The 21,198-nt window shown below is 45.4% G+C and overlaps 1 protein-coding gene across 1 annotated transcript in view; it reads left to right on the top strand.

Annotated features, from left to right (window-relative positions):
- SLC38A11 (solute carrier family 38 member 11) overlaps nucleotides 1–21,198 on the top strand; it is a 47,104-nt gene that overhangs the window by 9,803 nt on the left and 16,103 nt on the right. Inside the window, exons 4-7 of the mRNA XM_060257254.1 lie at nucleotides 5,222–5,356; nucleotides 6,112–6,177; nucleotides 12,830–12,936; nucleotides 16,228–16,307. Coding sequence (XP_060113237.1) covers nucleotides 5,222–5,356; nucleotides 6,112–6,177; nucleotides 12,830–12,936; nucleotides 16,228–16,307 — 388 coding nt within the window. The remainder of the gene's footprint in view (nucleotides 1–5,221; nucleotides 5,357–6,111; nucleotides 6,178–12,829; nucleotides 12,937–16,227; nucleotides 16,308–21,198) is intronic.

The raw sequence follows: 21,198 nt of genomic DNA, 5'->3' as shown, positions 1-21,198 counted from the left end.
CTTATTGGGTGACTCTTGAAGCTCCCGTCACCCATTGGCTGTCTTGGAAAAGGCATTTCTCTCTTTAAATCACTTATCTGAGCCAAGCCAACTGGCGGCTTGGAGAATGCATTTAAAGTTAAAGTTGCTTTATTTCCACCTCTCACTCTTTCCTCCCAGCGATTTGCCTGCCTGCCTTCCTGTCTTGTGGCTCTCAAACATCTGATATTCATGTCTTGTGACTCTCAAACATCTGACATTTATTCTGTGTGGCTTTTACGTTAGGCAAGTTTGACCACCCCTGGACTAGCATAATTCTGATGACATTTCAGTAATGATACGAACTGTTCTAATGATACAGGAAGTTCCCACATCAGCACCACTTCATCCTGGCAGCCAAAATTTAAGGCAGTGGTCCCCAACCTTTTTGGTCCCAGGGACCAGCCCTAGGGCTGGCCTGCCGACCACAGCCCACAGCATTTCCTCCTGCCTCCTTCACCTCCTGAGCAGCTTCGCCACCTCCTCCTCCCGTTCTCCTCCCCGTTTCCTCCTCCCTCTTTCACCCCCCCCCCTGCTCAGCCTCGCGACCTCCCCCCCACATTTTCACCATTTTAAGGCTGGGGAAGGGGCTGTGAAGTGCCTCCCAGGCTGACATCTCCCCGCCAATCAGCTGATGGGCGGGAAAGCCGCTGCCACAGCAGCAGCAAGCGACGCTGCCCTTGCCTCCTTCCCTTCCCCAGCCTTAAAATGGTGAAAATGTGGGGGGGAGGCCACGAGGCTGAGCAGGGAAGAGGAGGCACTACATGGGGGGGGGGCGGCGAGGCTGTGGGGGGGGGTGGCAAGGCAGCGTGGCCCATTTCACACAGGCCGCGGCCTGGTACCAGTCCCCGGCCCAGGGGCTGGGGACCCCTGGTTTAAGGGATAGTAACTTTCCACATACTCTGCCCAGTGGATGTCATTCTGCAATCCAAAAGGTGTTAGAGCGCTATGGGATGGCAGTTTTATACTTCCAGAATATACTGCCCTCAACTCTGCAGTTCCCAAGTGCTTCAGACTTTACATATCATACCAAAGTGTCAGTTAAGGACATAACAGCATTTCTTTGTGTGTGTTGCGTTTGTGTTTTTTTTGTTTGCCTAGAAGTCATGACTGACTTCTGGTGACTGTGGGGCTCGAACATTTGAGAGAAGTGACTTGCTATTGCTTTATGTCTTGGCCCCAGTATTCCTTGGAAGTCTCCCATCTAAGTACTTGCCAGGGTCAGCCCTGCTTAGCTTCTGAGATCTGATGAGATGGGGCTTCTCTATGCTTCCAATTATGGGGAGGGACGGTGGCTCAGTGGTAGAGCATCTGCTTGGGAAGCAGAAGGTCCCAGGTTCAATCCCTGGCATCTCCAAAAAAGGGTCCAGGCAAATAGGTGTGAAAAACCTCCGCTTGAGACCCTGGAGAGCCGCTGCCAGTCTGAGAAGACAATACTGACTTTGATGGACCAAGGGTCTGATTCAGTAGAAGGCAGCTTCATATGTTCATATGACAGGAATGCCTTATTTACCATGTACAAATGCCCCATACTTCAGGGCTTTAGCATTTTGTAGTGAATCTCGCTATGGTCGGAACTTATAATAATAATAATAATAATTTTTTATTTCTATCCCGCCCTCCCCGCCGGAGCGGGCTCAGGGCGGCTCACAACATAATGATACATTACATCGGTTTTACATAATAAAAACATAAAAACATAATTAAAACAGTTATAAATTATTAAAATTAACATAACAGTGTGGCGTTATAGAACATTTCCAGCAGCATAACTAGCTTTGTCACTGATTCTGTCACTAGTTGAAGGCCATCCTGAAAAGGTGGGTCTTACAAGCCCTACGAAATTGATCTAAACATTTTAGGGCCCTCACCTCCTCAGGGAGTTGGTTCCATAGCATTGGAGCGGCGATAGAGAAGGCCCGATCCCGGGTGGCCTTCAGTCTGGCCTCCCTTGGCCCAGGGATATTCAACTGGTTTTTCCCAGATGACCTCAGTGCCCTCTGGGGCTCGTGTGGGGAGAGACGGTCCCTCAGGTAGGTAGGTCCTCGGCCATATAGGGCTTTAAAGGTAATTACCAGCACCTTGTACCGAACTCGGTATACCACTGGCAGCCAGTGCAGCCCGCGCAGCCCCGGCTGTATGTGCTCCCATCTTGGGAGCCCCAACAACAGCCTAGCCGCCGCGTTCTGCACCAGCTGCAGCCGCCGAGTTCGACACAAGGGCAGCCCCATGTAGAGGGCGTTGCAGTAGTCCAGTCTCGAGGTGACCGTAGCATGGATCACCATTGCTAGGTCACGGCGCTCCAGGAAGGGGGCCAGCTGCTTCGCCCGTCGAAGATGAAAGAACGCGGACTTGGCAGCAGCCGCTATCTGTGCCTCCATCGATAATGAAGGCTCCAGAAGAACCCCCAGGCTCCTGACCCTATGTGCTGCTTTAAGCTGCACACCGTCAAGGACCGGTAAGGGGATTTCCCTTCCCAGGGGACCGCGACCCAAGCAAAGGACCTCTGTCTTCGTTGGATTCAACTTCAGCCCGCTCAGTCTGAGCCAACCTGCCACGGCTTGCAATGCTAGGTCCAGGCTTTCTGGGACGGAGCCAGGCCGGCCATCCATTAGTAGATAGAGCTGGGTGTCATCGGCGTACTGATGGCACCCAAGCCCAAACCTCCGGGCAATCTGGGCAAGGGGGCGCATATAGATGTTAAACAACATCGGGGAAAGAACTGCCCCTTGTGGCACCCCACATATTAGTGGGTGCCTCCGGGACCGCTCCCCCCCAATGGCCACCCTTTGTCCCCGTCCTTCGAGGAAGGAGGAGAGCCACTGTAAGGCCAATCCCCCAATCCCCGCGTCGGCGAGCCGGCGGGCCAGTAGCTGATGATCGACCGTATCAAATGCGGCCGACAGATCCAACAATATCAGCACCGCCACGCCGCCTCGATCCAGATGCCGCTGGAGGTCATCCACCAAGGCGACTAGCACTGTCTCCGTCCCATAACCTGGACGAAAGCCGGACTGGTGAGGGTCTAAGGCGGAAGTGTCATCCAAAGAACTCTGCAACTGTAACGCCACTGCCCTCTCTATAACCTTACCTAAAAATGGTAGGTTCGAGACCGGTCGGTAGTTTGCCAATTCGGCCGGATCTGCTGTACTCTTTTTTAGGAGAGGGCGGACCATGGCCTCTTTCAAAGATGTTGGAAATTGCCCTTCCAAGAGGGATCTATTTACGATATCCCGTATAGGATATCTAAGCTCCCTCTGGCAGGATTTAATTAGCCAGGAGGGGCATGGGTCAAGGTCACAAGTTGTAGGGCGTACAGTTGAGAGGACTTCGTCGACTTCCCCAAGACTAAGCACGTCAAAGTGATCCAAGATAACATCCGGAGACAGGCACGGAGCCCCGGGTTCATCTACTGCATTCAATGTGGCAGAAAAGTCCTGGCGGAGCGACGAGATTTTATCTGCAAAAAAGTTCGCAAAAGCCTCACAGCCTATTTCCAATTCTCTTATGTTTGGTCTGCCTTGGGGCAGAGTGGTCAAATTTTCAATTATCTTAAATAATTGTGCTGGGCGCGAATTTGCAGATGCAATCCTAGCCGCAAAGTAATCCTTCTTTGCGGCTTTGACTGCCATCTCATAAGACTTCATAAACATTCTATAGGATGTTCTCGACGCTTCGTCACGAGTATGCCGCCACCGCCTCTCTAGTCGTCTGAGTCCCTGTTTCAGTTGGCGTAGCTCCGAGGTGTACCAAGGAGCCAGCCTACTTCGGGGGCGCAGAGGACGCCGGGGTGCAATTTCGTTGATGGCCCTGGATAACCTGTCATGCCAGGTGTCTACCAGATCATCAAGGGAACTTAAAAGCTGTAGTGCGCCGGTTCACATTTGCATACACGTCTTAGATTTCATAGTGTGACGATAGTTTGCAAGCACACAGAATTGCGAAATACTGTCTCTGTCTTTGTGTCTGAGTGAAGACCGAACTAGCTGTTCTCACACTGCATTGCAGCATCCTCCCACACGACAGCGCAGGGGCACCGGAGTAATGCTACTTGTATTATACATTGCATTCCTAGCGAAGAAGCAATGGAAAGAAGAGGTGACTAGGTTCAGCTATATGAAATGTTGATTCATGCCATTTCAAAAAAGGACTGATCCAGCCTGAAGGACAGACAGGGCCTGAGGGAATGACTCTCTGCTCCAGCAATGTGTTGATCAAATAGAGCTACCTTATTTCTGACCAATAAAATAAGGACCCCTAGACCCGGGGAGTCAAACTTATTTGTTATGAGGGCTGGATCTGACCTAAAGGAGACCTTGTTGAGCCGGGCTGTAGGTGTACCTATTTAAGATTCAGTAGCAGGACATGAACTTTATATAGGATACAGGCAAACACAATTAAAGGTTTTAAAAAAACCTTAAAATAAAACATGCTTAAAACATTAGCACTCGTTAATCTTAAATATGCTTTCTTTGTATCTCTCCCATGGAATCCAGGGAACTGGGCAAAGAAAGCTCTGGATCTTTCCTTCCTTTCCCAGGGGGTCAGGAGGGGGATGAGCCTCATCCAATAGAAGGAAGAGAGGCTTGGCTTAGTAGCTCTGCTGTGCAATTGAAAGAGCCTGGCAAAGCAAGCTCTCCCTCTCCCTCTTCCTCCCCAAGGGAGGAGCCTCAGCCCTTGGAGGAAATAGAGACTTTGCTCTGTAGTTCCTGTGCAGTTGAGCAAACCTTGCAAAGCAAGCTGTTATGCAGAAGGAAGCAAGAGAGAGGGAGAAGGAAGAAGATGACAGCCAGTTGCTTGGAGGCCTGATAGGAGCCCTCCAGGGGCCTAATTCAGCCCTCGGGCCCCTGTGTAAGCTGCTTTGGGTTCCCAGTATAGAAAAAAATAGGATGTATAAATCTCTATGTACATAGAAATTTAAACCCAGGTAACTTGAATCAGCAGGCAGGAGAGGAGAAGGGGTAAACTATGCTAGAAACATACACAGAGAAAGGCAACAGCAAATTGCTTCTGAACATCTCTTGCTTTGAAAACCCTGTGGGGCCACCAGAAGTGGACTGCAGCTTGACAGCACTTTCCACCCCTCCCCAGGAGCACATCTGTTTTGTGGCACACGTAGTCTGCTTCTTGGTTATACTTAAGCAAATAGTGCCAGAAAGAGGTTGCTGTTAATAGAATCATATCATTTCTGTCTCTGTTGCAGATTATTCTATTATCTTGCTGATTAAAGGAGGGAGCCTATCTGGTGCAAACAGCTATCAGTCGCTGGTCAATAAAACATATGGCTTTATGGGGTACCTTCTTCTTTCAGCTCTTCAGTTTTTATACCCTTTTATTGGTAAGGCCCTGCTTCAAAGTTAAGAATATGTTTTGTACATGTTAAAAAAAAAAGAATAGTATAACTTTTGGCTAGTTCAGTTTTGGAAGTAGTGTTTTGTAAGGGAGTAAATAAGCTTGGACTATAGATAGTTCACAGTCCAATTATGGATGCAATGCTGTTTCTCAGCATGTCTAAACTCTTGGGAGCTACTTTAAAGCTTTGAATGTTCATGAGTTGGGTTGAAAGTGACACAATTTAAAAGTAGTTTTTAAAAGAAATGTTCTGAGGCAAGCGTAGAATTCAACAGGATTGATGGTCTGACTGCTTTGATTACTTTTTCAGGTTTTCATGACTACTGTGAAAAAAAAGCAGAAATATGAAAAAGGATTCCACTTGTAAAAACTAGGCTGAAACTGACATCAGGGTTCATGAAGAACTGCTTGATGAAAGAGAATATCAGCCTGATCCTTTGCATTTTTATCCAAAATTAACAGGGCAGTCCTAAACAGAGTCACACCCTTCTAAGTCCATTGGCTTCAGTGAATTTAGAAGAGTGTAAGTCTGCATAGGATTGCACTGCAAGTTCCGTAGAGTTCACTGTGGCTTACTTTGAAGTAATAGCACAAAATAGCAACTTATAATACCCAGTACTGCAAACACAGGGAAAGTACAATTTGATACATGTAATGTTGTAGATTAAATTTGTGTTTGGACCTTGTTTACCTTTTTTTAAAAGTGTTAATAATAAACAATCTTCTATTTCTTTTTTAAAGCAATGATTAGCTACAACATTATAACAGGAGATACTCTGACAAAAGTTTTTCAGAGAATTCCTGGCGGTAAGTGTAATTTTTTCTTCTTCTTCTTTCTGCTGCCTACTAGGAATGTTGATCAAAAATATTTCTGTACGAACTGGTTGTTCAAAGAGTTTTTAAACTCTTAAGAAAGGGGCTTGTTTTATGCTGACATCCTTTGCTGATTTGGTACCTGGTACAAAATGTGCCCCGTGGCATAGAGTGGTAAACTACAGTACTGCAGTCCAAGCTCTGGTCACAACCTGAGTTCAATCCCAGCGGAAGGTTGACTCAGCCTTCCATCCTTCTGAGGTCAGTAAACTGAGTACCCAGCTTGCTGGGGGGAAAGTGTAGATGACTGGGGAAGGCAATGGCAAACCACCCGGTAAAAAGTCTGCTAAGAAAATGTCAGGATGTGACATCACCCCATGGGTCAGTAACGACTCAGTGCTTGCACAGGGGAGTACCTTTACCTTTACAAAATATGATCCCCGGCTTGTTTGACCCAGGCTAGCCTGATCACTTCGGATCTGGGAAGCTAAGCGGGGTAAGCCTTGATTTGTACTTGAATGGGAGACTGCTGAGGAATACCAGGGTTCCTGTGCAGAGAAAGCCAATGGCAGACCATCTCTGTTTGTCTCTTCCCTTGAAAAACCCTGTGGGGTTACAGTAATTGGCTGTGGCTTGATACTTTATACACACACAAATATACACGCTCTGGCTTCGCCCAGGGTTCTGAAAATCTCAGGCTTCATTTAATGCAAAGATATTATGACTATTTTGGCTTTATTGTGTTCTTCCTCGCTGGTGATTTTGCTAGCATACATGACAGTACCATTCATTCAGTGGCTCTGGAGCCACATCTGGCTCTTTGACATGGTGTCCATGACTCCTCTGAGCACTGGAACAAAGCTGGAGTCCAGTAGTGTCAATGGTGAAATTCCATTGATAATTGATTGTTTAGGGGTCCTGCCTAACCTGGTCTGTGAAGTATCACAGAGGATCCAACTTTGCTAGCTTGTTATTCTTTCCCTTCCCCCTGCCTTGCTTTATGGCTCATAATTAGAAGTAGTGAGAACTGAAACCAAGTAATCAGCACCTTTCCATACATTCTTGTAAGGGAATAAGAGACATCTGGGGAAAGCAAGGACACGGTCCTGATAACGCTATGGGAATGTAGACATTTATGATAGTTTATGTGTGAATGCTACCCCGCAACCCCATCCCTTGGAATCCCTTTGAAGTAGGCCTTAAAAGTATTGTATTCAATGTGTGTTCAGCATTACTCTCAAGAACCTGTTACCAAAGTATCGGTCTATCAATAAATGCAGTCTTTGTATCAACTTCAACTTGTCATTGAACCCGCATGCTTGACAAGTAGCACCTTTAAGACCAACAGAGTTTTATTGAGAATGTCTTGTTGTCTGATGAAATGTGCTTTTTAGCACACAAAAGCTTTACGTTCTCAATAAAACTTTGCTGGACTTCAACTTTGTTCTGTTGCTTCAGACCAACACGGCTGCCCACCTGGATCTATCCTTTGAGCACTGTTCCCCAACATGTCATCAGCCCAAGTTCTAGGGAAGTAGGCAAAACTGTCTGCTAGTTAGGTGTGTGGTTGTTAGGTGGAACAGACCCCCATGGCTCAGAGTGGTAAAGCTGCAGTACTGCTGTCTGAAATCTCTGCTCACGACCTGAGTTTGATCCCTGCAGAAGCTGGTTTCAGGTAGCCGGCTCAGGTTGACTCAGCCTTCCATCCTTCCGAGGTTGGTAAAATGAGTACCCAGTTTGCTGGGAGGAAAGTGTAGATGATTGGGGAAGGCAATGGCAAACCACCCTGTGAAAACATTGTGAAAGCAATATCACCCCAGAGTCGGAAATGACTGGTGCTTGCACAGGGGACTACTTTTACCTTTTTGTTAGGTGGAACAACAGCTGCATGAAACAACTCTTGCTGGAGGGACTGGTGGCTGGAGGAGCAGCGAACCTACCTGAGCTGTAGCCTGACCTGATTACAGGGATGGATATAAAAGGCCGATCCTCTTCCTCCATCCTTTTTTGCAGCTTTGGTACTCTCATCCCAACATGTTGGTGGCTGTCAGGAGAACATTCAGTTGGCTGCAGAGGGTAAAACTAGCTTCACAACAGCTACCCAGGAAAAGAGCAAACAGGGCACAAGGGATGGTGGGGAGAGTTTACTCTCTTTTCTCCACGGCCACCTTGATCCTCCTCTGGGTGCTTTAACAATTTATCTCGACCTGCTGTGCTCCATGCTGAGCAGAGGGCAGGAAGGTAGAGAGGGAAGCCCTTACTCCCAAATATACAAGGGCTGCCTAAGGTTCAGCAGTGATTGGGAGGGTGCACACTATGTGCTCAGAGCTACTCTGGTAATTAAAAAGGTTATAATTATAGATTCAATATTAATAGTTGCATCCAGGGCTTTTTTTGTAGCAGGAACTCCTCTGCATATTAGGCAACACCCCTCTTATGTAGCCAATCCTTCAAGAGCTTACAGGGCTCTTAGTACAGGGCCTATTGTAAGCTTTTGGAGAATTAGCTATATGAGGGGGGGGGGTGGCCTAATATGAGAAGGAGTTCCTGCTACAAAAAAGGCCCTTGGTTGCGTCTAATCTTGTATGTTTGTATATGGCACATAGAAGATGCAGTTGTCAGGTGGCAGTTTTGATCGATGGTCGCTGTGATTGTGGCTCCTAGTGAGCCATGGAGTGAGTAGCACTGATGCATGGGTTTCCTCTAAGTATGTAATTCTCACAGCAACCTTGAGGGTCGGGTTAGGTAGAGAGAGAGGGCTTGGATCGAGGGTCAACCAAGTGGGCTTGGTGACTAAGCTGGGAATTTAAACCTGGGTCACTCTGATCCCTAGCCCAACACCCTAATCACTGCGCTATGCTGGACATGGTTTTCAAAACATGTAGGAAGTGTCCACAAAGGTTTTCTTGGGGTGGAGCGTCTGCTGGGCTAAATGCATTGTACCTCCTACTAACTGTCACTTTCTAGCGTCTGTACATAGCCCATTTCATCACTTTAATTATACCTCTGCCCCTACTACCAGTATTCGATGCACAAATATAGAAATTTTACGAAAATGAGAAATGCTTTATGTGGATTAAAGCATGACAATTGAAACGATTTATGGGAAAAAATGAAAAAAGAACACACATTTTATCATTCCAGCAAAAACGACAACACATACACTCAGGAAAGAACTTTCTCTACCTGAGGCGCCGGAGAGCCACTGCCAGTTAGGCAGGTGATGTTGTGTTTGATGACAGTACAGGGCACCTTCATAAGTTTAGTTTCTGTTATTTATTCTGAGTATAGTCTGGATATTCTTGGTGGAGAATTATCTAGGTCTCATTTCCTTTTTTTTAATGAAAGAAAAACTGTCTCGTGAAAGCTGTGCTTGATGTCGGCTTCCACTTTGATCCCATTCCTTTGTAAGTGAAATCTTTTAAACATGATTTTAAAGTTTTTGAAAACAGAGCTAAATAATGTTCTTACTGGAAAGACTTGCAAAAATATTGTTTGAGCACTCTCTCTCGCGCGTGCATGTATCTATCTAATAGGATAAATCTATTAGGATAGATTTTTCATAGCTTGAAGTATATGTTATTTGACATATTCAATTTATTACAGTTCACAACCAGATCCAACTGACAAAAACATCAGGTATACAGATAAGCTCCAGTTAAAATAAAAATAGATAATTTAACAAAAAAAATTAGATAAAATTACATCAGAGAGAGAGAATAAAATATATATTAAAAAGCACTATGGAATTGGCCCAGTCTGGCTGTGGTGTGCCCTGCAGCAGTGATTGGCCATGAACTACCAGTCAATCCCTCTCCCATGCCATTTGCTGCCCACGCTCCTCTCCCCTGCCCATTGCTGGCCCCAGGACAGACAAGGATTGGGCCACAGGGAAACTGCTAGGCAGTGGCTGTTGCTAGACAACCAACCTTGGTTCTCTCAGGAAAAAGCAATCAAGCTTGGTTTTGTCAGTTGAAGGTGGGGGGAGGGTTCTGTCAGTTGAAGGAGGGAGGAGGACACCCTTTCCAGGCCTATTTTGGCCTTTGAGGGAGAACTCATTGGGCCTAATCCTGACTAGTGCTTCCAGTTGCAGGTTGGTGGGAAATTCCTGGAGATATTGTGGTGGAGTTTCAGGAGGGCAGGATTTGGGGAGGGGAGAGGCTTCAGCTGAATATCATGCCACAGAGTACACCCTCCAAAGCAGTTATTTTTCTCCAGCAGGAAGGAGATTCAGTTGTGATACCAGGAGATCTTCAGGCTCCACCTGGAGGTTGGCTACCCTAGGCCTGGCTGTTTGCCACTGTTCAGCAGCCCCCCTAGGGTTGCCAGTCTCAAGGTGAGGGCTGGAGATCATTCAGAATTACAGCTGCTTTTCAGATGGCAAAGATCTGCTCCCCTGGAGAAAACAGCTGCTTTGCAGGGTGGACTCTGTGTTACTATACCCTGCTGAGGTTGCTTCCCTCCTGCTTTGGTCCACACTGTGATTTCAGACCAGTCACAGACTTTCAGGCTAACCTACCTCACAGGGTTGTTGTGCAGATCAAAAGGGGAAGAGGAGAATGATGTAAGCTGCTTTGGTCCACACTGTGGAGAAAAGACTGTACTTTTTCTGCAAGAAGGGGGAAGGAGACAGAAACCTGAAGACAGATCAATTCCCCTATGGAAAATGGCCACCTTGGGTGGGTGGGAAGACTCCAAGGATGGGGGGAGCACTTGCCCAGAACTTCTTTCCAGAGCCCATTTTTCACCCTCACAATGTGTCTTATTCCCAGTAAAATACATAAAGCAACATCATAGATAACTATATTTAAAAGGAACCTAGGAATATAAAACAAGAACTATATAGCAGAGCTCTTGATAAAATCTAAGTCAAGGCTTGAAAGGGCAGGACTGAAATTTATTGCACATTTTGATTGCCTGCACACAGAATCTAGCAGTTAGCTTGATAATGACTGATATTTCATCTGTTAGTAATTTGTCTAAACATATCTGATCTCCCCCTACCACTGGACTGTCTTAAAGGGAAAGAATTATCTTATCTCAAATTTGTTTATAGAGGGGGCAGTAGAAAAAGACATGTCCCATTGTTTCCACCTCTGCTAGAGGGCAGGGGCAAATCTTAGAGTATGAGATCTTCTTATATCTCCCTTCCTTAATCATGGGTGGCATGGCATCACATCTGGCCAGTGTAAAAACCCTCCTGTAAAGGGGGACGGAATCTGGAGCTGCCATGTTGTATTGGTGTAGTGGCTAAGTGCGCAGACTTTTATCTGGGAGAACCGGGTTTGATTCCCCACTCCTCCACTTGCAGCTGCTGGAATGGCCTTGGGTCAGCCATAGCTCTTGCAGAGTTGTCCTGGAAATGGCAGCTTCTGTGTGAGAGCTATCTCAGCCCCACCCACCTCACTGGGTGTTTGTTGTGGGGGAGGAAGGTAAAGGAGATTGTAAGCCACTCTGAGATTCAGTGAAGGGTGGGAGATGAATCCAATATCATCCTATTATTATTTCATCTTCTCAGGGGCCCTGAAACCAAGAGACTTGCTGGCATTCCATGTCACAAATCCTTTACCTAATTGGCCTAATCAATGGTCTGTGACAAAAGAGTGCCAGGTGGAAGGCCCGTTCTTTCAAGGCTTCCCTCAGTCCAATGAAGCCAGCTTGGTTGTTAAGAATCTTGCATTACGAGGGGAAGAAGTCCTTTTGCATTAATATGTACCTTATGCTATCGAGAAGCAGATGCCATCTGTATCCTCACCTCATTTGACCCATTTCTAGATGGAGAAGAGAGTTAGGAACAGCTGGAGGGACCTGCAAAGTGGTACGAAGGAATTTAGATTGTATTATTTCAAGCAAGTTCAAGCTTGTGGCCGACATACCAGTAAGAGTACCATACAGAGGTTGGGCTATTACTTTCGCCTGAAAGAGCTTCGGTGCAGCAGATACATAAAGGCCCACCGTGGAGTGAAAAAAATCTTAGTAGCTCATGCCGAGTTCTCTCAGCACGCTCTACTCTCAATGTACAGCGTGCAGCAGTAGATTCAAGATAATGTGATCACCCTGGGGATTTGCAGGCAGGCATCAACTTTGAGTTTCCTCATGGCCAACCGGTTCTCAAGCACATGGGGCCTTGATTCAGACCAGGACTGCCCTGCATGGGAATAAGGGGTTTCTACCTACCATCTCTCCACGGAGCCATTTCCCAGAATTTAAATGGCTCATGGAGAGGGGCATGATATTTGCCTTGTTGGCAGGCGTACATGTAGCCCGTCAGTTCAGGTGCCAAGGGGGCAAATACGCCCTCCCCCTGGAGTGTTTGAGGATGGTTAAACAGCATGGGGAGTGAGGCACATTTGAGTTGGATTGGGACCCTGCACATTTGAAAATTGTGTCCACGAGGAACTCATATGACCGTAAGTCCCTGTGCAAGTCTCATGTCAAATGTAACATAGCTATCACTTTATGTTGCTTTTCTGTGCTGTTTATAGAATTGTTTCATTTATTTCAAACACTTCACCCTTCCACTTTACAGACTTCTGATTTCTGAATACTCAAAATGAAAAATTCATTGACGTTTAGTCAACAGTCAAATATCCATTTTTGGGGGGGAACCTATTAATTTTTTCTCTTTCTCTCTCTCTTTTTACAGTTGATCAAGATAATTTACTTATTAGTCGCCATGTCATCATTGTGTGTGTCACCCTTATCTTCACTCTTCCTCTTTCTCTTTATCGGAATATATCAAAACTAGGGAAGGTAAATATTTATTGAAGTGAACTTCTTGATATGAGTTAATAGCTTTGGGCTGGATTCAATGAAGAATTTCCACAAACAGAACTCAGAGCAGTTTTGATTCCCCCTTTCTGGTGTAGAACTTCAGTTCCCCTCCACACAGTGCTGTTCTAGGGGAGGTCATAAGTACATAAAGTACATAAGAGAAGCCATGTTGGATCAGGCCAATGGCCCATCCAGTCCAACACTCTGCGTCACACAGTGGCCAAAAAAAAATTATATAGATATCTATATCTATATATACACACTGTGGCTAATAGCCACTGATGGACCTCTGCCCCATATTTTTATCCAATCCCCTCTTGAAGCTGGCTATGCTTGTAGCTGCCACCACCTCCTGTGGCAGTGAATAAGGTAAATCACTTAACAGTATATACAATAAACACAGCACTCCCTCTGGGTGCTTATCAAGGCTGACTGAGCTTTGAAACCAACGAACTGAAAGCTAGGTTATCCTAAGTTTGGATAACCCAAATAAAAACAAATCAGCTGTGCCCAGTATAAATTTGGTTGGCATTATACCGCCCACGCACTCAAACGCGCTTAACGCCCTGAGGCACTGGTTGTCCCTGAAGGTCCACCTCAGACCCTGGTTGCAGACCCCCTGGACACTGACTCTCTCTCAGGGTACTATCACTAACCCACAACTTCAGAGTCAAGTCCCTTTTTGTCTGAAGCCTTTGTCTGTCCTGGATCTTCCCTCTGACAGGTCCCCCTGTCTTCTAGGAGCAGCATCTGTAGTATCCTTTTTGCACTGCAGAAAGAGGGGAGAGGTAAGATATTTTCACTCTGCAGAAAGAGATCCTGTCTGATGCAGAACTTACAGCTGAATTCAAGTCATTACTTAGATCAAAACTCTAATGCCCGTGTGACAGGCTCAGAAGTTGTATGGATCTGTTCACAGTAGCTGCTATTATGCGGCTTGTTTGTGAGTTAGAAAATTCCTACACAGAAAGTGGTTCTGCATAGGAATTAAGAGGCTGGATCCAGCCACCTTTTCCTCTCAGTCTTGTCCAGTTCCCTTCCCTCCTGTAGTTGTTGTCACACATAGCCTTTGTCTATGCAGATCCCATGATGCCCAAAATAGGCTTTTTGGTGGTCAAAGAGACCCCTTCCTCCCTTTATCACTAGTGGGAAAAGCTGGTTGGATCGAACACCGTGTGTTAAGAATATGTAGCTTATTGTGTGTTACAAATGTATACATGGTGGTATCTGTGCATGCAAGAAAGCCATGTGGCCACAAAGAGATGCAACAATTTACTTCTAAACAGGATCACCACACGATGGTGTTTGTGCAGGCAATTCCCACAGTAGTGTTGAACACTGGAGAACAGACAGGAACATCTGTACTAGACCAAGGTAATGTTTAAAGCAGAGGTGTCCAACATGAGGCCTGGGGGCCGAATCAGGCCCTTGGAGGGCTCCTATCAGGCCCCTGAGCAATTGGCTGTCATCTGCTTCCTTCTCCCTCTCTCTTAAATTCCTTCTGCATAACAGCTTGCTTTGCAAGGCTTGCTCAATAGCACAGGAGCTACAGAGCAAAGTCTCTATTTTCTCCATTGGCTCCTCCCTTGGGGAGGAAGGGAGAATGGAGAGCTTGCTTTGCCAGGCTCTCTGAATTGTATACCAGAGCTACTGAGCCAATTGTCTCTTCCCTCTATTGGCTAAGGCTCCTCCCCTTCCTGGTCACCTGGGGAAGGAAGGAAAGAGCCAGAGATTCCTTTGCCCAGCTCCCTGGATCCCATGGGAGAGATACAAAGAAAGCACCTTTGACCAGCGAGTGCTAATGGTTTAAGCATGTTTCATTTTAAGGTTGTTGTTTTTTTTAAAAAAAAACTTTGTGTGTGTCCTTTATAAAGTTTATATCTCTGCTACCTAATCTTAAAGAGGGACACACCTGGCCCGGCCCGACATGGCTTGGCCCAACAAGGTCTCATTTATGTCAGATCTGGCCCTCATAACATATGAGCTTTGACACTCCTGGTTTAAAGTGACATCAGTTTTAAAAACAAGTTGCATTTCTTTGGTATCTTATCAGCTGCCAAGACTCCTTTCTTCTTCATTGGTCATGTTCAAACTCTACTAAAGTATGTTCAGCCCTGCCCTAACACATGGTGTGCTCCGCTGGCTAGTAGCTAATAGCTATCGAAAACCTCCATTATTTAATTTAAGCAAGCAAGTTCTAGCCGTCGGCAGCTTTTGAGAAGAATACATAGATATATTAAACAAAAGCCTAAAAATTGCTAACTTTGCGCACACTGATAGCCTTATATGCATGTAGAGTTACCGGGTTCTACCTTTGATTCCGTGGGGGCGGGGGGCCTCCCAGTTCCTCCCTGGGATCTTCTGCCATGAATGCAAAGCATACGTGGTGTGATGACATCACCCAGAAGTGATGTCATCTCGGCACCAATGCTTTGGGTTTTGGGCAAACTCTATGGTTTTGAATCCAAATTTACCATAGAGGTTTGGCCAAAGCCTAGAGCACTGCCATGTGTTGTTGGCGGCATAATGACATCACTTTCATGTGACATCATTTGCACCATGTTTTAGGGCATTTGCAGGTGGGGTTTCCCCCAGCCAGCTGGCCAGTGGTAAGGAGGAGCCCGCAAAAGTGGGGGAACCACCATCCAGACTGGCACATGTAAAGACACGCATATAGAAGGAGAGCAAGCACACTGGCCTTGCCTACATTTGCAGTGGTGCCTTGCCTTTACCCCAACGATACAGTTTCACCCAAATTTGGATAACAGTGCCTGTGTGCATGTGTAATAGGCATGTTGGCTTTTCCCTATGATCAGGAAAATTCACTCCTGTGGGAATGGAACATGCACACATGGAGTTGGTACGCACATATGCACTGGGCTGTGTGCTGGGGACAGGACCAGTGTACTCAGTAGCAAGTTGGAGTAGTACCAGGAGTAGTACCAGGTTGCTCTCTTCCCCTCCATGTGCATTGACTTGTTCTTTTATATGTTGTGTGTTCTGGGCTAATAAATTCTCTTACGTATTTCTCCAATCCTGGTTTGTGTGTTCAGTTGGACATTTTCTGAAACCAGGAAGTTCTCAGTTACATGGAAGTCCTCTGCTACATGTGCAGAGGAAGGAGGGATGGAACGTAAATCCAAGCCAGGATTGTGCCCTAAACTGCACTCCTTTCTTTTTAAAAATAAGACTTTCCCCCCGTTCTGAAATGTTGAAAGTATGGCCATTACCTGATAAATTGGTAACTTTTTTTTGTTTTGTTATTTGCAGGTATCTTTTCTCTCTTTGGTTTTAACAGTTGTCATCCTGGTTGTTGGGCTCATAAGAACAATTACGTTTAGTTCTCAGATGTGAGTAACCTTGTTTTTGGTTCTCCAAAACACACACAATAATTCTTTAGAGAATTCAAAGCATTTTGTTTATGTACACCCTGCCATTCTAAGTATTCAAAACTGCTTAGAACCTATTTAAAACAATGATCATAACTTACATAAACAAGAACTAAGGTTACTAATAGCTACATTAAGCTACATTAAGCTAAATGAGACCAATGACATAGAAAGGTGTGCCATAAAAAATGTGTCACAGTTTTGTTTATATGCTTATGTATTTGGGGTATTTTTCCCTGTGGACCTTTCTGAGTGCTTTAGCTTTTGTTCTGGAAATGTGGTACATGGAGGTTACTGAACATATTCCAGTGTTTACTGAGTGATGTTCCAACAGTGTCTCAACATAAACTTCAATTTTGGGAGGAAGCAAATGAAGCTGCTTTATACTTAGTCAGGCTATTAGTCAGATGAGCTAAATCCTTCTTGCCTACCCTGAGTGCTGCTTGGGAGAGATCTTTCCCAGCACTTGGTATCTGATCTCCTTGAGGTGCAGATACCGGGCATGGAGGTTGCGTGGCAAACATTTGCTCTATCCATTCGCGGAGTGGGATGCGTATGCATAGGGTGGCATATACTGGCCTCCTGTCCTCCATTTTATCCTTGCAACAACCCCATGAGGTAAACTGATCTGAGCAACCATGAGCAGCCATAGTCTTTCAGCATGCTTTGTGGTTGAGCAGGGAATTGAAGCTCAGTCTCCCTGGACCTGATCCAGCAACCATGTAACACTGTATTCTGCAGTCCTCTGCCCCCAGCAGTCAACATCACTGCTATTTCCAAGCACTTTATCTGCTAACTGAATTGCTGGAAAATAGCAGTTCCTCTCCCATCAGTCTGTTGGTGATTACTGGGTAGGAAGCTGCGGCTTTTCACTGGCACATATTTTCCATTGATGTTCCTTTTCTTTCTTACTATGGTAATTTTTGTATCATTAAAAAACATTTTAAAAGACTAAAAAGCTTCAAAGTAAGCTGCATTACAGCCTGGAGCAGGGGTGACCAAACTGTGACTTGGGAGCCACATGTGTCTCTTTCATACATACTGTGTGGCAGCCCCGTTGGCTGTGCCCCGTTGGCTGACTTGGAGAAGGCGTTTGTCTCTTTAAATCACTTGTCCCAGCCAAGCCAGCTGGCAGCTTGGAGAATGCATTTAAAGTTAAAATTACTTTCTTTCTACCTCTCCCACCCCATCTATTTGCTTTCCTACCTCCCTCTCTTCCTTCCTGTCTTGCAGCTCTCAGACATCTGACATCCACGTCTTGTGGCTCTCGGACATCTGGCGTCTATTCTTTGTGACCCTTACATTAAGCAAGTTTGATCACCTGGCCTGGAGCATAGCTTGTATCATGAGAGCATGGAAAAGCAAGCCAAAGCAGTCTCTGTGGACCTCTTTCAGCTCCTTGGGTTGGATCTGGTGATCTGCTTGTGCGTGGGTCACAGAACTTTCCCCTCCCTCCAGCACCCTTTCCAATCCCCAGGAATTTTGGATTTCTGTGGGACATGTAGACTCATAGCAAAAAGAGTTGGGTGAGCTGCTTTGAGGAGGAGAAAGAGGATGGAATCGTTCGTCCTGCTTCTTCCAACATTGAGTTAAACCTAGGTCTATGAGCAGTCAGTAATTGTACATATTTATAAACCTTTGAAAGTCTTGTGTCTTTTTTAAAAAAACAAACAAAAACCATGAAGATAGTGTTGCAGGAGAATCTAAACCTTTTTTATGGTTTGGTCTGATAGTTAGTTTTCCTTCCCCCTTCTCTTCCTTTTGCTTCATTGCAGCGTTCTGTTAAGATGTGGTTTCTGCTGAAGATTGCTGCCTGCGTATTTGAAAGCATGATTGCTAAGTATACAATCAAAAAAGATGTACATAATAGCTCCTGATGATGACTTCGTTGCCATGATAACCTCCTATTTGAACTGTAGCACAGTTCAGTGTGGCATGCCAGTAATCATGTCTGTAATAAAGAAGAAACCCAATTATTATTTTATGAACAGATAGAGCCAGGGTTTTTTTGGCCTGTTATGCCTAATCTATTAAATCTATTAAAACACGAGGCATGCCAGCTTTGAAACATTTTATTATGTGTTTAGGTTTAGATCAGCTTCATGTCTTTACATAGAATGTGAATGTAATGGTCCAAATGAAAAAGTTGATTCCTCAAGTGTGTTAGTCTTGTTCATTTTTTTAAATTCTTGCACTAGCAGAGGGCTTGTAATGAAAAGAGGTGGTACATGAAGATGGGTGGCCCTTTCCATACTTGGACCTCCACCCAGGTGTTCTCTCAGTTTGACTTGCATTCATTTACCTTGCAGGAAAACCCAAGGCAAAACAGCATCCATATAATCATGGGGTGAGACTGGGGTGAACTCAGCGTAATATGGAAATAGAAAGGGGAAAAAACGTGGAGATAAAAATGGGCGAACTCAAGTTTAGTATGGAAATGCTGGGGGGAGGGAGGCCAAGATAAAAATGAGTGAACTCGAGTACGGTGTGGAAGGTCAGTTTGGGGACAGAGTTGAACCAGGATTTATGTCTAGTGTGGAAAGGGGCTTTGAGTACACAGGTGTCCATGGGTGGGCAAGGATGAATATGGGCTTCCCAAATCCTTAATGTACAAGTATAAAGACTACAAGCAGTTCAGGTGATCTATTGTTATAGTTAACAGACAGTATTTCTGTAGACACATGTGACAAACAGCCTCTGCAAGAGCAACCATTGAGAGCGGACAAAATGTTCAGAGAAGGAAACCTTAAAAAAGCAGCAGTTGAAAAATTAAATTAATGAGTTAGTAGCAGAGAAACTGATAGATTAAGGGCTGAAATGAAAAGGGTTTTTCTGAATGAGGGGAACAATGTAGAAGAGCTGCTTGGAACAGGCTGAAATCCCAATTGTGGGTATAGGACCTTAGTTCAGTGGAAGTGAAAAGTTGTTTCTTAGACTTTAGGTTCCTCAGTGTCTTGTTCTTAAAAATAAAAGTTTCTTGTTTTAATTAACCCTGTTGGCTGTGTATCTAAGGGAAAAACAACAACTGAAAACTAAAAAAAAGGGGGGGAGGGGAGAGGGATTTCAATACAAACTGAATTGAATTCAAAACCTTAAGGCTAAGAAGATCTGAATGTATCAGCCCAATAATTCTGTAAGTCAAATAAAAAACATTAAATATTGACAGATATACAAAAATATATGCGTATTTATTAAAACATAGATTAAAAATAGATATTGGCCCTGGTGATAGCCTCAATTAAGATCAAATTGCAAAGTGACAACCAAAAATTACCATTATTGACTCTGAACATAATCCGGCCCCTTCCTGTCCGGGCCGCATCAGCAGCTACGGCTGGGGGCCTTTATTGCCTGATTGGTAGCTGGACTGTATGGCTCTCTGTCGTGATGGCCGGCCCTTGGGTGCCCTCGCCTTGCGCGGCTCCTTTGGTAAGGAGGCCAGGCAAGGGAGGGTGACCCTGATTCAACTGCCTGGCAGTAGCCGTGGGAACGGCTCATGCCAGGGGCAGGGTGGCTCGCCCTACATAGGACTAGGCAGGGTAGGGCAATACCCTGGGCTGGTCCTGTCGTTGGTTGCCCCACGCCATTAAAAGTTGTTGATAAAGTGGCCCTGATTTATACCCAACTCTTGTGTGTGCCTCATTATTCCGACTGGGAGGGTAATGAGTTTTGGCCCATTGGCCTTTCTCAGTGGTCAAAGAAATGATATTACAGACTGGCTCCTGATCTTACAATGCAGCCATCATTTCTTATGAATTGACCAAGGTGAATTTTTAAAATTACTATTGTCTGTGACCGAAAGCAAAGATATTCATTGTAGTCTTGATAGTTTGCTGCCATGGTCAGGTTTGCTTTCCTATAGAAACTGTGTATGTTTCTTGCTTGGTTAGAAAAATTCAATGCAGCTAGGAGCCTCACTATTGGCCATACAGCAAGGTCATCCAGCGAGCTTTCTTGGCATAAAGGAGACTCAAAGTTGTGTTTCCCAGAGCCTAATATGACATACTAACAACTGGAGAAGTTATAGAAGCTTAAGCCCTAAGCTGCTACTTACGTGATAATCCCCGTGGCTTGAATTCTTCTAACGTCTTTGTTAAAAGGGAGGATAAAAATGAAAGAGTAGTTTTTTGGAAATCAGAACAGCAGTGACAAAAATATTGTGGTTCTGGCTGATCATGCAAGTTCTCCCCTATATTGTTCTTTGCGCATACTCTGTGGGTTGCAGCCCCTTACTCTCTGCTTAAGGGGACAGGCCATGGCTCAGTGACAGATCATCTGCTTTGTAGTTCAGTCCTTTGTAGTTCATTTCCAGTTAAAAGGATCAGACAGTGGGTGATGTGAACAAGCTCTGCCTGAAACTCTGAAGAGCTTTAGGGGAGGGACGGTGGCTCAGTGGTAGAGCATCTGCTTGGGAAGCAGAAGGTCCCAGGTTCAATCCCTGGCATCTCCAAAAAAGGGTCCAGGCAAATAGGTGTGGAAAACCTCAGCTTGAGAACCTGGAGAGCTGCTGCCAGTCTGAGAAGACAATACTGACTTTGATGGACCAAGGGTCTGATTCAGTATAAGGCAGCTTCATAAGTTCATAAGCCATTGGCAGTGTGAGCAGGTCAGCTATCTAACTAGGACTGATTTTGCACTACGCTTGTTCCAGGGTGGAGAGCCCTTTTGCTACCGGGCTTCGCTCTGTTCTCTCACACATTGCCCCAAAGCTGCAAGTTGGCACGCCACTATTCCGCAGCAAGCGGGATACACTGATAAGCAGTTTCCACTTGCTGCGGAATAGCGGTGTGCCATATTGCAGCTCCAGGCCAACTTGTGTGAAAACAGAACGAAGCACCGGTAGCAAAAGGGC

The sequence above is a fragment of the Heteronotia binoei genome, chromosome 16, assembly GCF_032191835.1.
Source record: "Heteronotia binoei isolate CCM8104 ecotype False Entrance Well chromosome 16, APGP_CSIRO_Hbin_v1, whole genome shotgun sequence".
NCBI lineage: Eukaryota > Metazoa > Chordata > Lepidosauria > Squamata > Gekkonidae > Heteronotia > Heteronotia binoei.
The sequence above is the reverse complement of the archived record's forward strand: the minus strand, read 5'-3'. Positions and strand labels throughout refer to the sequence as shown.